At 35.7% G+C, this 16,840-nt stretch overlaps 1 protein-coding gene across 1 annotated transcript; it reads left to right on the top strand.

The window, feature by feature from the left end:
* The first annotated feature begins 11,237 nt into the window (after positions 1-11,237).
* On the top strand, positions 11,238-15,973 carry LOC110908322 (flavonoid 3'-monooxygenase). The gene is made up of 3 exons (XM_022153244.2): positions 11,238-11,714; positions 11,944-12,393; positions 15,198-15,973. The coding sequence occupies exons 1-3, from the start codon at positions 11,271-11,273 to the stop codon at positions 15,840-15,842; spliced, it is 1,539 nt and encodes a 512-aa protein (XP_022008936.1). The 5' UTR covers positions 11,238-11,270; the 3' UTR covers positions 15,843-15,973.
* The last annotated feature ends 867 nt before the right edge of the window (positions 15,974-16,840 follow it).

Raw genomic sequence — 16,840 nt, 5'->3', positions numbered from 1 at the left:
CACCACTTTCAGCTTTTGAGTGTTCACCTGTAATAAGAGGATCAGTAGAATTTGAAAACACATTTAACCACAACTCGCAGTCACCAAACCTCATACTTACCGTTCCATCAACACAGTTGATAATGGCATGAGCAGTCGCTAAGAACGGTCTACCCAGAATGACTGGAGGGTGCGCATTCTTTGAACTTGTGGCACAATCAAGAACTAAGAAGTCAACTGGGTAATAACACTCTTCTATTTTCATAATTACGTCCCTTACAATCCCCCTCGGACACATGGGAGTCTGATCAGCCAACACCATGGTGGTGTTGACTTTTTATAGCGGACCAAAATCATATTGGTCATACAGACTCCCTGGTAGAATACTAACACACGCTCCAAGATCCAACAGTGCCCTTCTTATTTTAAATTCACCTACTTGCACCGAAATAATGGGTGCTCCTGGATCTTGGAGTTTGGGGGGAAGGGTACCCAACAAAACGGCATTCACGTTTGCAGTCAAATCAAGTTTTTTAGGGAACTTGTGAAGTCGTTTTTGGGGTACTTAACTCTTTCAGACACTCAACCTGATCGGGACACTCTTTAATCACTTCAAGTAAGGGTAGATTAATTTTAGCTTGTTTAAAGCTTTCCCACCTTTCATCCCTTGGTGGGTCCCGATCATGTTGAGAGTTCGATCTTTTACCAACATCCTCCACCACCTCCTTAACTAATTCTGATGGTGGAGTAATTATTACACTACCAAATTCAGAAGTTGGAAGAATACTTACCGCGTTGACGTGCACATTTCTTCCATTTTTCAAGCTAGATAACTGATGTGCTGGGTTAACTGTAGTAGTGCTAGGCAACTTACCTGGATCTCTTCTCAGCTGGGCTAGATCCTCTGCTAATTTCCTCAACTGCTTCTGCATTGCTTCAGAAGTTTTGTCTCGAACTTCATTATCTTTCTGGATGTCCTTCATAAACTTCATAATAGCATCCAGTTTTTCGCACTCGCCCCACCACTACTTGAAGAGTTCCCTTGCTGATTACCCTGATTATATTGGCCCTGATTTTCGTAATTTCCTTGTGAGTAATTACCTTGACGGCTCTGATACTGTTGGCCTCCTTGCAATGGTACCTGAAAATTAGGGTTCATTTGATTAGCAGAATTACCGTAACTAAAATTGGGGTGGTTTCGCAAACTTGGATGATATGTATTCGACTTCATATCATACTGCTTTCGTTCACCATAGATTTGATTCACTTCATCAGTCTGACCACCCAGTACAACACATTCTCCAACTTGATGCCCTAACTCTCCACACTCAGTACACACCGAAAACGTATTGGCGGTTTTAACTTCAGCTCCCTTTCCCAACTTCATCTGAGCCACTTGTCGTTCAAGCAATAAGTTTTGATGCCTCAACTTCTCGACCCGTTCCTCAGCTTCAAAATTGACTGACTTTGCTGAACTTGATCTTGCCCTCCTGCTTGATTGTGCCTGTCTCTTAGAAGTAGCACTTTGTCTCTCCAAGTGTGCCCAATCTGCAGCATCTGTGTTTGTAAGAAACGTACCATTACTAATGGCGATGAGATCTCTTACATCATCAGGAAGTAGCCCATCATAAAATGCCTTAATTAATTCCCATGTCTGAATTTCATGATGTGGGCATTTCCTAAGCAACTCCTTAAACCTTGTGAACGCCTCATGGAACGTTTCCCCTGGATGTTGTTGGAATGCTCTGATTGCATCCCGAGCTTCACTGGTTCTATTCATCGTAAAATACTCCTCCAAAAACACCTGTTGCATCTCTTGCCAAGTGTAAATGCTACCTGGAGGTAATGTCGCGAACCACTGTCGTGCTTTGTCTTTTAGAGTAAACTGAAACAGCATCAGCTTCACTTCATCCTTTGTAAACCCCGAATCCCCAATCGTCTGACAAATCGAATCAAAACTTGCAATGTGCAAGTATGATTCTTTGGTCCTTTTTCCATAAAACTCCGGCAGATGGCCTAAGTATTGAGGCCTCACCTCGAAAGGTCTGTTATTGTTTCTAACCGGTGTGACTATAGCCGACGAGTTCGGTACTACAACTGGTCGACAGTGACCTTCAACGCCTTGAATTGGTGCCGCTTGAATGACTTGTGGGACACCATCCACAAACTGTATTTGATCGCCCCCAACTCGATTATTAGCTCTTTGATTCCCCGCATTGAATTGTGGGACTCCATGTTGAACTAGATTTTGTGGAATCGGGCGCGGGAAGTGATTTCTTTGATTGACCTGTTGTTGGACCGGGTATCCTTGATTCACATTATAACCTTCATCATATCGGTAGTCCGCGTACCTCCCGTCATACTGGTTTTGATAATCATCCTCCTCCCAACCAGATTCCCAAGTATGAACACTACCTTCTCTATGTCTGGAACCATCATCATACCCGTGTTGATGTTGTGGTTGATTAAGGCGAATGATTTACCCCTGTCGGAGATTAAGATTTCCAGGTTGGTTTTGTGGGCCTGGGTTGAATTGTGGAAATGGTTGTGGTGGTGGCTGATTCTGGTTTTGGTTATTAGGAATTGGTGGATCTGGAATGGGTGGGATTGGTTCATTTTGTGCTTGGTTTTGTGGCTCTTGGTCAGCCATCTTGTGAGCTGCCTGTTCAAGGTCTTAAGCAACGGTTGACGAATGAGCTTTAGCTTTCACTGCTGAACGTAGAAGAACGAGATTCTGTCGAGCAGTCTTTTCTATTTCTGGATCAAACAATAGTGGTGATGATTTCTTTGAAAACCTGGTATGCATGCAACACGAGAATCACCTGCACACAGACAAACAAGAAACCAAGCGTAATACGAAACAAAACAATTAAAAGACAAACAAAATGAATTATTTTTGGATTTTTGGTTTTTTTCTAATTTTTAGGTTTTTTAATTTTTAAGAAAAACAACTAACTAAACTAAGCGCACCGATTCCCCGGCAACGGCGCCATTTTGATCGATGTCGTAAGGTCGGTCAAAAATATAAGTGAAAAATGTCCTATTCACCTTTTACTAGTAAAGGGCAAGTAGAGTGTCGAATCCACGGGGAATCAGTGGAAAGTATGAAAGCTCGTTGTTTTAATTATCATCTATGTCTAAACTAATTGCTTTTTGTAGTTTTGAGAATGATTGAGAAAACAAATATAAATTAAAGTTGTAAACAATTGTGAGAAAAGGGACCAATCTCCGGGTTTTCAGGTTATGTAGAAAATCAGGTTACTTAGTTACTACCAATTGGAAATCACATTGACATGATTTGTAAAACTTGTTTGATAAATAACTAACGGACAATATATTTGATTGCAATGATCCACGATCAAAACCGAAAGATTGATGCAAATGAATAGTAGTCGAATTAATTACCAATTTCAGATTTCATAAACATAATCGAGTTCAATGATTAAAGGTTTAAAACAATGACATCCTAGAATTTAATCCCGGTTGTTGATGAGCAAACCAAATAATTGATGAACAAGAATGATTACGATAATCAAATACTGTTTAATCGAACAAGAACAATAAAAACGACTAACCGAATGATTAATCAGTTTCTAATCCAAAAAGTTGTAAACATAAGCAAACCCAATGTTTAGACACAAACCCTATTCCTAGAGACGGTCACAGGAGAACTAGCCGCTCATGACGTTCGTGCGCTCCTCCAAAGGTTGGTTGAAGGTTGAAGTCATGATGATTTGGTGAGTTGTCGATGATTAATGATGAATGGTGATTTAATGATGTTGAGTATGAGTGATTATGAGAGCCCCGAATAATGTGTCGCTGCCTCCTTAAAAATCGAAGATGATATCCTCATGATGAAGTTTTAACTAGGGCTTTTAAAACCCTCCAAGCCGTCCACTAACAAACATCACGTGCACCTTATCATTCACACCGTAAGTCCCATGTATAAGACGTAAGCCAATATTTAAATTCACTGTTTCTTTTTGTGAACCATGTACATGCAATCCGTAAGCCTTGTTTCAATCCGTAAACCTTAAGTCATATCTGCTGTTTCTTTTGTTTGCCGCGTTGACCACCTTCACAATTAAAGGTGATGTTGACTTGATTTTATTAGCATAATAACCCCTTGAACATCTCCACTCAGCCGCCGAAATGGTGAATACCCCTCTCATGTGATGTTCTCCTCATTAGTTCTTTGAATAAGCACATCACATGTGATCACTGATGTCTTCTGTTGATGTTAAAATGATGTCTCACTTTTGTGTTGGAAATGTTGTTTCTCAAATACAACCTCAGTTGCCGCCCACCTATCCGAAAAGTGATGATGAATTCAATGTTCAACCAATTAATATCCACGTGAGAGTTTCCGCCACATTTTTCTAGATGATCAATGATAATGTTAGGCTATTTGAGCCTGTTGCCCCCTTTTCGATAGTAATGATCATGTTTTTATTATGGCTCTTTCAAACCTTAAACTCCACAACAAGTAAAAGACCACGTGCAGCCCATTTCCTTCCAAATCATGATGATATTGTTGATGAAACCAAAATTCCTTTTCTTCTATTCTGTCGTGATGATCTCATCTGTAGATGTGATGTGAATTTCATGAGCACCAAAAGCTTCCAATTTTATGTTGTGATGATGATGGATGAATATTAAAAATAACCTTCCATATTAAGCTTTTATGTCTCTTGCATATTAAAGATAATTTATGATCCGAAATACATCCCCAACATTGTCGTTCACCTTGTTTATCAACTACGAACATTCCGCATCATCTCTAACCTCACCATATTACACGTTTTACCTATAGAATCACAAAAAGCCGTAGTTATCATACTCGCGACGCGTAACCACTTAAAACACACTAATTCACACAAAATACGCATGTTAACACTCGGGTTTCACACCCTCCATCAGTATTTTGATGAGATATATTATTTCGAGCACCAAAATAATATAACTAATACACATAATATACAAGTAATCACACATGTGTGTCTTCAATGTATATATATTCTAAATATATATATTTAGCCACATTTATTTATAAAAACCAACCTCCAACACTTATATTTTTGTAACAAAAATTATGGCAAAGTTTATATGGAAAACTCATGGTTAAAATACACTTGTAAATATTTGTTTAAAATATTTTTCTAAGTGTTAATATTTATAGAAAATTTTGCCATAGTTTCCCCTAAAAATGGAAGTTTCCATGCTTTCTAGCATATTATTTTCTTTTGTAAAAATCATCACAATCAATTTACAATTATCAACAAACAACCTTTACTTACCAATCTTGCCTAAATCATGCATATTTCACTACTTCATGTACTTGAATATTTGTAAAAATTTGTAGTAACTTGGTAGTGTGTTTAGTAAGTTTAGTTACCCTTTAAAGTGTGGTTGTTTACATAAAAACACCATTCTTGAATGATTTAGATGTTTACAACTTGTAATCATATTTTTCAAAAATATTTCTTTATGTATTCTTCTTGTTACACAAGTGTTTCTACACTTGTTTAACCACTAAAAATAAGATTTGTTTATGTAAGAACCAAGTTTTAGCAAAACTTATATTTTTAACTTGGTTTCTTTGAAAAACCATTCATAAATCTTTAGATCTACATGATTAACAACTTACTTTAATCATTACTTTTCAAGAAAAACAAATTACATTTCAAGTTCATGATTTACATAAGGATGATCTATTGATTTCTTAACATAATCATCCTCTCATCTTGCTAAATCATGTTTTTAATCATGATCTAGCAAGATCATATGATGATCTTCATCATTTACACAAGTAAACAACAATCCACAAGTAGATCAACACATAAACAACATAGTTTCTTCATTATTCAAGCTTATCTTCAAGTTTACTTCTTGTGATCTTTAGTGTTCTTCAAGATTATGATTATGTTTCTCCTTTTAACCACTTAAAATAGAAGTAAACTAGCAAGATCAAGACTCTTACCACTAGCACAAGGCTAGGGATGATCAAGTGAAGAAAACAAGTAGATAAAAGCAAATAAGAGAGGTCCTTGAACTTCTGAAAGCTCCAAGCTTCCTAACTTAGCTCCTTACACCTTAATATCACTTGGGAATGGATGGAATGGAAGTGAAAATGGAGGTGTGTGTGAGACGTAGGTATGGAGGTGAAGAGGGAGGAGTTTTGTGTTGAAGAAGATGATATGAACTTGTTGGTCCCCTTTGGCGGCCCTGTTAGAACGATGCAACTTTCTTCTCTCATCGAGACGGGTGTTTGTGAAGTATATAAACATTCAAAGAATAAAAATAGAGACAGTGAGAGTGATATATCTTCAATGATTAATTCTTATTAAACAAAGAAGAAGGGGTCGATCCGAGAATAAACTCGAATCTAAATGTCACCCCCTGGACCAAACCAGGGGGTAAACTCACAAGAAAAACTCTATATGAAAAATAATACTTTACAAGACACACATAATTCCTTCGTAGGAATTATGTATTTATAGAGAAATTCATGTTCCTATCTCAAATGTGATTGGATGATGGAAAGTTGGTATGTGTGCCCATTCATTATTTTAATGTGGCTTATCTTCTTTTTGTCACCAACTTGTTCTTTTCTGATGAAATCTTCACATTTGAGAAAATATCTTTCTGATAAAAAGCTAAAGATTCCTTTTTAGGAAAAAGGATTCCTTTTTCCTTTTCTGATGAATTCTTTCCTAGAGGAAAGATTCCTTTTTTGATAATTTCTTTTCAAAAGGAAAAAGATTCCTTTCTTTTTTTTATGGAAGCATTTTTCATAGAAAGATATTATGTGTTAATAAGATATATTATCTTATTAATACAATTCTTTGATTTTGTATCTAGTAAACTCCATAATGTCCCGCTAACATTTTGAAGTCTTGTAACCTTGTCGTGATCTTTAATCAAAGAATTTGAAGCTTGATTATTTTTTTCTTTCTCGGTCTTCATATTTAGAGCTTCTGGGACGGTTCGTCGGTCGGTTCGTGTTGACGGAATTATGTCTAAGTAACTTAAACTATTTTTAACAACAAATACAATAAAGTTTCCTAACATGAAATGGTTTAAATAACGCCACGATATGTAATTTCATAAAGCACTTATATATAGGAAGTACCAGCGGCGTATCCACCATGCTTTTATCATATTACACATGCCTCGCTATTTAAATCACTTACCCAAACAAACCACCAAAATGTCTTGTTAAACAAATGTCAAAATGTTTATGTGTAAACAATGTCTATTGTCAAATATAAATCATGAAATGTGTAATCAAATGTTATGTATGGCAAGTAAAAAGTATCAACTAATGCCATAGGTAAAATGCACAAAACAATGTATTTGAATAAATCATAGTTTAATTCAAAAGTTATGTTTTATAAAATAAATGCATGCTTTACTGATACAAACATCTATGCGGTATTGTTAAAACGCATACATTCAAGCCTTGCGACTGTGGCGACAACCCTTAAAAAATTAAAGGTTTATCTGAATTAAGTATATCGGATTCAGTCATTCCTTCCACCCAAACAAACCTAAGATTTCAGGAATGGGAGTTGTCAATTCCGATGGTACCACTACTTACTACCGAGCGACATGGCCAATGTTAATGAACGTATTTTTGTCCCATTTAAACAAACCAAATGTCATACCAAATGTAAGCATGTTATGTGAAAACAATGTACTAAGTATGCAATAAATGAACATACATAGCATGAATATGATGTAAAACAATGTGTACATATGCTGAAATGAACATATGAAACAAGTGTGTTTATAAAATCAATGTACTAGCATGTTAATAAAACATACATAGCAAAAACACGGATGAAATCATGTACTATACGTGTACTAATGAACATAGCAAGTATATGTTAGGAAAGCATGAAAAGCACAAAAGTAACAGGTAGGCACATGTGTTTCACCCAAAAACATTTGAAAACGTAAAAGAGGGGACTATGTACTCACTTGAGAATGCTTAGAAGTCTTTGAATAACCACCAAGCAATGCTAGAAGGATCACGGAATCAATCGGCACCTAATATAGGTAACTACGTTAATAAACCGGGCCTAAATCGGAGGATCGGATAGAATGAGGTTTCGTATACCAAATGAGTATAGGAACTCATGTAATATGGTTTAACAAAGCCTACATTCTAAAATGGAACCTATCCTAAGTGCTTACGACCCATTACGACCCGTTTAGGCAGCTTACGCTACTTTAACGCGCCGTTTGCGTAAAACGCATTCGGACCACCTAACTAGTCCTATGACAAGTATTATATGCCTTAACATGTTTAATAATCAGTTTATATGGCAAAAGTTAAGTTATGCGCAAAAAGGGCATTTTGGTCATTTTCCTAAGACATATAAATTACATATCATACAACTAACTAAACGTAGTGACCATAAGGTATAACCTTGGAAGGTTATTCCCTATACAACTATGGTCACAAAAATGTGCTTGGTCGGATCCTAATGATCGACCAAATGGGTCGGGTTTGAAAGTCTAAGCGGTTGTTTAGACCGCTTATCTTACGACCCTATATAAGCACTAAACCTAAAGTGACGAGCTAAACATGTTAAAACATGTTTAACTAAGTTAGAAAACAAGTTTGATATCAAAACAAAGGGTTTTGATACCCAAGAATAGTTTGGTTGCAAAATACGCATAAATATGCATTTTGACCGAAACTACGACTCGTCACTACGCCTAATCAACGGGTTAATCAGTAGGTATAGTCATAAGGGACTATGACCATCGTGATTACGCTCACGTTGCGAAGTTCAAACGAACTTCGTGTTGACTATTGACTGGTTAAAGCAGAAAGTCAAACACTGTTTGACTTTCGCTTAAAAACGCATAAAAGCACGAAAGAAACTTACAAGAGGTTCAAGCAAGGAAGGATTTGATCTAGAATACTCAGGTATGATGCATAAGGCTTCAACTTAGAGTTTAATTCAGATCAAGTGTGAAGATTGCAAATGAAACATGGTGGGTTTATATAGAGTTTGGACCAGTGTTAGGATCGTTCCTCGATTTACGAGCTTCAATCTTGGCCCTCCATGTGTGCCACTGAATTATAATACTATGGGTGCCTAAAACAAGCCCATAGAGCTGAAAACCCATGAAGAAAAACCTAGAAACCAGCTGCTGATTGAGAAAACTGATTTTTGCAGACCTGGGCAGCTCTCGCGCCCCGCCTAGGCTTGGACCAACTCATATACGCCCCGCCAAAAAAAACTTTGACAGTTTTGTCAATTTTAGTCCCCGCAGTTGTAAATCTTGGTTTTCGATGCATTTTTGACACATTTAAGCCCCATTAACCCCATTTCAAGGCTCTAAAATGAAGTTAAAGTACAGGGAACTTAAAATATGCTCAAAAATATGTCGGATGTCGGTTCGTTTGGTCGCACGGTTGCGTTGTTCGGTTAATTACGACGAAACACGAACGGACGTGAAAAACGATCCAAATTACACGATGAATGGAATTTTATCATGCCAATCACTAAAATAAAATATTTTAATGATTACAAAAATTTTTGGATGTCCGGATATATTCAGAACGTAAGATATGCGCGAAAATGCAAACTTATGCACTTTTTGACGCTTTTAGTCCCTGATTGACCAAAAAGTTTATTTTAGCACACCATACCCCTCAAAGCCTGTTTCTAAGCCATGTAAAGGATATTTAGGGTATGTTTAACTTATGATCAAGTTCCGGAATGTCCGTTCCTATACAAATCGGTATAGTTTCGCAGTTTGACGTAAATAGTCCCTGCGAGCGAATAAACTTGATTTTGCCATACCAAAGCCTTCAAAACTTATATCTATGTTATGTAAAGGTTATTCAAGGTATGTTAAGCATATATTGATGTTCCAGAGTGTTTGTCGTGTTAAACTGATTATGTTTACGCATCGGTTTGCGTATATCTCTCTAGAAAGCTATATAGAGTTTGAAATTGAACAAAAATCAAACATGCAAAATGTCAAACATAAATAAACAACCACTGGGATCAAATAACATTGTTTCATTGATAAAAGAATTATTCGGAGTATATACAATGATTACAAGCACAGATGTCACACGTTGATTTATAGAGTTCTTTTTTTCCTCATTTTTATTAAACATTGTTACTGTTACAATTAGTAATTAATATTATGATTTATAAAATTAAAGTTGTGGATATATTTTTTTAAATTCAAATGGTTAGTTTCAAAACTGTTAAATATTTGAAATTTAACTTTCGTTTACAAAATCTTTGATTTGGTTATATATGAACTTTTGAAAATGTTATGTATTAAATACACCCTGGTCAAAGAATTAAAAGTTGAGTGAGAGAAATTATTAGTTTATGGAAAGGGGTGTGATAAATACACCCAAGATATGGATTAATATACCAATTAGTCAAACTTGATAATCATTAAGTAACAAATTATATAAACAAATTATGTATAATAAACAAATTATATATGATTTTTTTACTTTAATTATATTTTGTTAAACTTTTCCTTTACCGTAAAAAAAACAAATCACAAGATTATGCCATGAAAACTGTCTGTTTTAAATTATTCGCCATGAAAACTAAAATAAAAAATCTGAAAACTATAGCTATAATATTTTCAGAGCGTCTTTGTTTCATTAGTTTTAAATTATAAAATAAAAGAAAAGAAATAATTTAAATAGTTGTTTAGTTGTAATTATTTTAAATAATAAAAAGAATAAAAAAGTAAATAATAATATAAGATTTCAGATTTAAAATGAAAAACAAAACTAAGAATTGAAATGGAAAGAAAATGAAATAAAGTTGTTTTATGGAAACTTGTTCCATTAAAGTTGGTTTATGGAGAAAAGTTGAACATTTGACTGAAATAGCTTGATTGGGGGTAAAAGTAAAAAAAGTTTGACTTTTTGGGGTGTATTTAACATCCTAAATTAAAATATCAATTTAATTTAATAAAGCATTTCTTTCTAAAGTTAACAAATTAATGTCTAGTATTAAGTGCCAAATTGTTAATACACATTAAAAGTAGGTGGTTTAAACTTTATTTTAACTTTCTTGGAACAACACTTTTTTAATTTTTAATATATTATTCAAAATGATTAGAATAATTATAAAATAATTTAATGTTGTAACTTTTTTTTTTTGAACGATTATGGAATTATGCAACACACTACCAAGCTTCCGAAATGTAACGTACATGCAGAGAGGTTTATATATAAACAACACAGTTTTCCTACTCACCTACTCACAATCCCAACCCCCGTACATAAAATGAACATCCTACTCCTGCTTCTCTACACCTCCATTACCGCCTTCATACTCTACCTCCTGTTTAACCTACGCACCCATCGCTCTAACCGCCTCCCACCGGGCCCCACCCCATGGCCGATCGTCGGAAACCTACCGCACCTCGGCACCATTCCGCACCACTCGCTGGCGGCGTTGGCGGCAAAACACGGCCCATTGATGTACCTCCGGCTAGGCTTTGTTGATGTGGTTGTTGCCGCCTCTGCGTCAGTTGCTGCGGAATTTTTGAAGGCTCATGACGGGAACTTTGCGAGCAGACCGCCGAACTCTGGTGCGAAGCATATTGCGTATAATTATCAGGATCTCGTGTTCGCACCGTACGGTCCGCGGTGGCGCATGCTTCGGAAGATCTGCTCTGTGCACCTGTTTTCTGCTAAAGCACTCGATGATTTCCGTCATATTCGCCAGGTTTTGTTTTTTAAATTCGCGATTTCTTGTGATGTGATTCATAATTTCAATTCGTGTGTGATTTCTTCTACGATTAGTGTCTCTTTTCATGCAATTTGATTCAGAATTTCAAATCAGTGTGTTATTTTTCTCTGATTCGTGTGTGATTTCATCTTCCAAGTGTGTATGATTTCATCTACGTGTGATATTTGATTTGAATCGTGTGTGATGTGGAATTTTGAACATGTAGGAGGAGGTTGCAATACTCACGCGCGCATTAGCCGGTGCAGGAAAATCAACAGTAAAATTAGGTCAATTACTCAACGTGTGCACCACGAACGCATTAGCGCGAGTGATGTTAGGCCGGAGAGTGTTCGGTAACGGTAGTGGAGGCGGTGATCCGAAGGCGGATGAGTTTAAAGATATGGTGATTGAGTTGTTGGTGTTGGCCGGAGAATTTAATATTGGTGATTTTATTCCGGCGCTTGACTGGCTGGACCTGCAAGGGATTACGAAGAAGATGAAGAAGCTGCACGCACAATTCGATTCATTTCTTAATGTGATTCTGGAGGAGCATAAGTCTGGCAAAGGTGGTGGGTCGGAGCATGGTGACTTGTTGAGCACACTGTTTGGACTCAAGGAGGATGCTGATGGAGAGGGAGGGAAGCTTTCGGATGTCGAAATCAAAGCTTTGCTTCTGGTATGTTCCTATTGCGGTTAACTCGCGTATGAATCTGGTTGGTATCGGTTTCTTAAGGTGAAGAGGGTGTACCCCTCTCTCATGAGCAGGAAATTTTACCCACCCAATCATGATGTGTCATGTCAATTCCCCTCTTATACATCACTCTTGCCCAAAAAACACAAGGGTGGTTTCACCCAAATCATTTTACCCAAATCATTTTCTAAAAAAAAAATAATAATAAACAAAAGACATGATTGGTTGAATACTAGTGGGCCTCACCTTTATCCCCTCTCCCTCACATTCACCGCATGCGGCAACAATACCCCGCAAATCACCTCCCCGCGTGACAATATTGGTGATGGCGGTGCTTCCCCCGTGCGGCAAATGGGTTACCCACATGCTTTGCTGCATGCACCCCGCTCCCCCTTAGGGTATGGGCAATTGGTGAAGAAAAAAACAAAATGCCTAATACGATACCAACATAAAAATGAGTACTTGTATTAATTCTGATATACATATCGATACCAAACCTCTGTCCGTATCAGTTTAGTTCGTGGCAGTAGCGGGACTGTAAACACAATCACCATAATAACTGGAGACTAAAAATGCCGTATCTTTGATAAAAATATCCTTTTAAACGCGCCTACGCATTCTGCATTTTATTTGAGCAAATTGAATGTAAATTATTAGCGAAAATATAGATTTAATGAAAAATAAATGAGTTAAAGTATTATGTCATTTAACCTATAATAAATAAAATAAAACCTTTAAAAAATAAATGAGTTAGTCTTATGTCATTTAACCTATAATAAATAAAATAAAACCTTAAAAAATCTATTTGTATAACAATTGTTATTTATAACCATTAAAATCAATATCTACAATAAGTAATATTAACGTTGTTTTTATTATGATCAGGACATGTAGTAAGTCACGTTATGCACAGTGCTTTTATTGTGATCAGGACATGTGGTAAGTGTCATGTTATGCATAGTAACTGTGATACTACACAGAAACCCTGTTTCTTTGTTACACATATACAATTTATCTCGAGTATGATTGTATGAACATAGGGATCTGATATATTACCTATAAGTACAAACACCATCCTTTCGTTTTGCATTTAACTTTGAACTCTTTTTGTATTTAACTTCTAAATCTTCACCTTTGTTCACATATTTGTATAACCCTTTTGTTTTTTAAAAAGCTTTCTTTTTATTGGTTACCTTTATTTATATATGTGTTTAGTCTATCAGCTTTAATTTTAGGAGTGTACATGTTTAGTCCCTCTACTTTTATCAGTTTTAGTAATTGATGATCACTTTTTATATTTTTATTTAAACCTTCAGCTTCGCTAATATAGGTGTTTAGTCCCTCTGTTTTTATAAAAAAAATTCTTTATTTGTTAACTTTGTTTATATGCGTGTTTAAACTACATGGAGGGGAATAACTTAATTCTGGCACTTCCCCATTGGTCTAGCCAAATTATGATCTTGTCCCATTTAGATTTACCTTTTTACCATTGGTTTTGTTTTCTTCTTCTAGCCAAATTACTATTTTGCTCTCGGTTCAAATTTGCAGTTTTGCTATTGTTTTTCTGTTTTTTCCCTGCAAAATTAATATTTTGCCCCAGTGTTCTGTTTTTTCCCTGTAAAATTAAGATTTTGCCTCCAGTGTAAAATTACATTTATGTCATCGTTTTAGTTTTTTTTACAAAACTATGGTAGTGTTTTATTTTAATTGTTCGACTCGGTGTAATTTTTATTTGTGTCAGGCGGCTGTCTGGCACATGTTCATTTGTTCTGAAAAATTACAATTTTGCCCTCAGTTTAAAATTATAGTTTTTTCAATGTTTTAGTTTTTTTTAAGCAAAAGTAAGGTATTGTTTTGTTTTAAGCGGCTGACTCGATATAATTTTTTTAGATCATGTTATGGTAGTATGTACAGGTAACCGAAACACAAACATACATGTTATGAGTGAGAAATATTCAGCTTAATACCTCGCAACGCGAGCGAGGCAAAAAGTAGTATATATGCCATATAGCTCTGGTATAACAATTTTACTTTACAAATTTCATACTCTAGAATTTTATAGTTAACAACCATATTTTATACAATATTATCATATTACTTTGGACTGTTTATTCATAAAGTGAAAAATAAATAATATATAAATTAACATTAACAAAAATATTAAATAATTAATTGTTATAATACTACTATTCAACACAATACAATGACGTGCAACGAAAGTTATATCACAGTTTACTTTTTTTTTAACGACAAATTAGGATCACTGACGGGGCACTAGAGTATCATCGTGTCACGAGTGGAACCAACCAATCATATTCATCTACACTAGGCATTAGGCAATAATGTCTGTACATCAATTCAGCAGAAAACTCAATAAATAAATCTGGGGAAAACTCTCTTTTATGGGAATCAAACCTAGGACCTAATGGTCTCAGTGGGCTATATCGTAGTTTACTTAATTACACATTTGTCGGTATGCATAATTATGTTATATAGCTTTCTAATTATTTAATAAATTTTTTATATCTACGTTTGATGCCTTTTTATATTCAACAATAACCAACTATATTACATAGCTTTTTTTTTAAAGGCAGATTTCAACCATATTACTTAGTTAAATTATTAGAAGATGTAGTTTTATGTAATATATTAATCTCAAATTGTTCAATTCCATTAACGTTCTTCTACTGTACAAATTGATACAGGAGTATATTAAAATTAAAAGTTTCTATATTGGTTCATTAACTAAATCTTGCTACATATCTAACTAGAAATTATGGATGTTCCAGAACTTATTCGTTGCAGGAACTGACACATCGTCTAGTACAGTGGAATGGGCAATAGCCGAACTCATTCGCCATCCACAATTACTAAAACAAGCCCAAGAAGAAATGGACAACATAGTTGGCCGAGAACGACTTGTAACCGAATCAGACCTAGGCCAACTAACATTCCTCCAAGCTATTGTAAAGGAAACCTTTAGGCTTCACCCTTCAACACCACTATCCTTACCGAGAATTGCATCTGAGAGTTGTGAAGTTGATGGGTATTACATTCCCAAGGGATCCACCCTCCTTGTTAACGTGTGGGCCATTGCCCGTGACCCAAAAATGTGGACAGACCCACTTGAATTCCGACCCTCACGGTTCTTACCCGGAGGTGAAAAGCCCAATGTTGATGTTAAAGGAAATGATTTTGAAGTAATACCATTTGGGGCTGGACGAAGGATGTGTGCGGGTATTAACTTAGGGTTGAGAATGGTTAAGTTGCTTGTTGCGACATTGGTCCAGACCTTTGATTGGGAATTGGCTAACGGGGTACATCCGGAGAAGCTCGACATGAATGAAGCCTATGGGCTAGGCCTTCAAAGAGCAGAGCCCTTGTTGGTACACCCAAAGCCGAGGCTAGCTCCTCAGGTATATGAAAGTGGTTAAGGAGTAACTTGTCGTTTGGAAAATTAATAAATTTGTATTTTCTATTCTAATTGTTAGCAATTGCATTTTCTATTATCAACGTCGTCGTAAATTCAGTTTAATAATTTAATGGAGAGTAAATTACAGGTTTTGTCCTTTATGTTTACACCATTTTGCACACGGTGTCCTTTAGCACAAAAGTTGACAAGTTCTGTACTTAATGTTTCGAAATCTTGCACGATATGTCCTTTAGGTCAAACCCAGTTAATTTTTTCAATTAAATCAAATCATGTGCAAGGCATATGAGTGTATAGTTGTCTTTTTACCCCAATTATTTATAAAACCCCTTTCTCTTACCTTCCTCTCTCTATAGCTATGTAGAATGAGTTTACCCATAAATCCATACTTCAAGATTGATGATGAAATCCATAAAACATAAATCCAAATCACTAATTAAAACAAATTATGATCACTGATGAAATGCATACATGTATCAAGACCACTGATAAAATACATCTATCTTGATCTCCCTCCCTCCCTCCTACCACCACCAACCCAACACCTCCCATAACCTGTAACGACCCGACTTTTTTAAGTCAAAATACAAGTTAAAGTCAAGGTCAAAGGAAGAAAAGATTGCTAATTAGATCTGTCACTTCTGACTTAATTATTACTTGTACTCTCGAAACTCGATAATCGATACTTTAGTTAACGCTACTTTATTTTACGATTTGTAATATGTGAAGTAACAATGCGATAAACGTAATTAAATGCTAATCTACTTAACGCTAATCTCATTGCTATCGCACCGCAACTCGAATCGCAGTTATTGATGTTGTTCTATGTATGTATGTGCTAAGATGTGTTACTTGTGCATGTTTATTTATATTAAAGGTGTTATTCGCTTAAACGCAATCGCAAATCTATCACATCGCAATCTAATCACAAACGCTAAGAACAGATTGACATGCTTGTATGTTGTTATGTGTTAGTTATGTTATTTGTGTAACTATTGCTTA

The sequence above is a fragment of the Helianthus annuus genome, chromosome 8 (genome assembly GCF_002127325.2).
Source record: "Helianthus annuus cultivar XRQ/B chromosome 8, HanXRQr2.0-SUNRISE, whole genome shotgun sequence".
NCBI classification, from domain to species: domain Eukaryota; kingdom Viridiplantae; phylum Streptophyta; class Magnoliopsida; order Asterales; family Asteraceae; genus Helianthus; species Helianthus annuus.
The sequence above is the reverse complement of the archived record's forward strand: the minus strand, read 5'-3'. Positions and strand labels throughout refer to the sequence as shown.

Coding starts and splice junctions, on each gene's coding strand:
- LOC110908322 (XM_022153244.2), top strand. CDS start 11,271: ATGAACATCCTACTCCTGCTTCTCTACACCTCCATTACCGCCTTCATA. Junction 11,715..11,943: donor ATTTCCGTCATATTCGCCAG/GTTTTGTTTTTT, acceptor TTGAACATGTAG/GAGGAGGTTGCAATACTCAC. Junction 12,394..15,197: donor AAATCAAAGCTTTGCTTCTG/GTATGTTCCTAT, acceptor TGGATGTTCCAG/AACTTATTCGTTGCAGGAAC.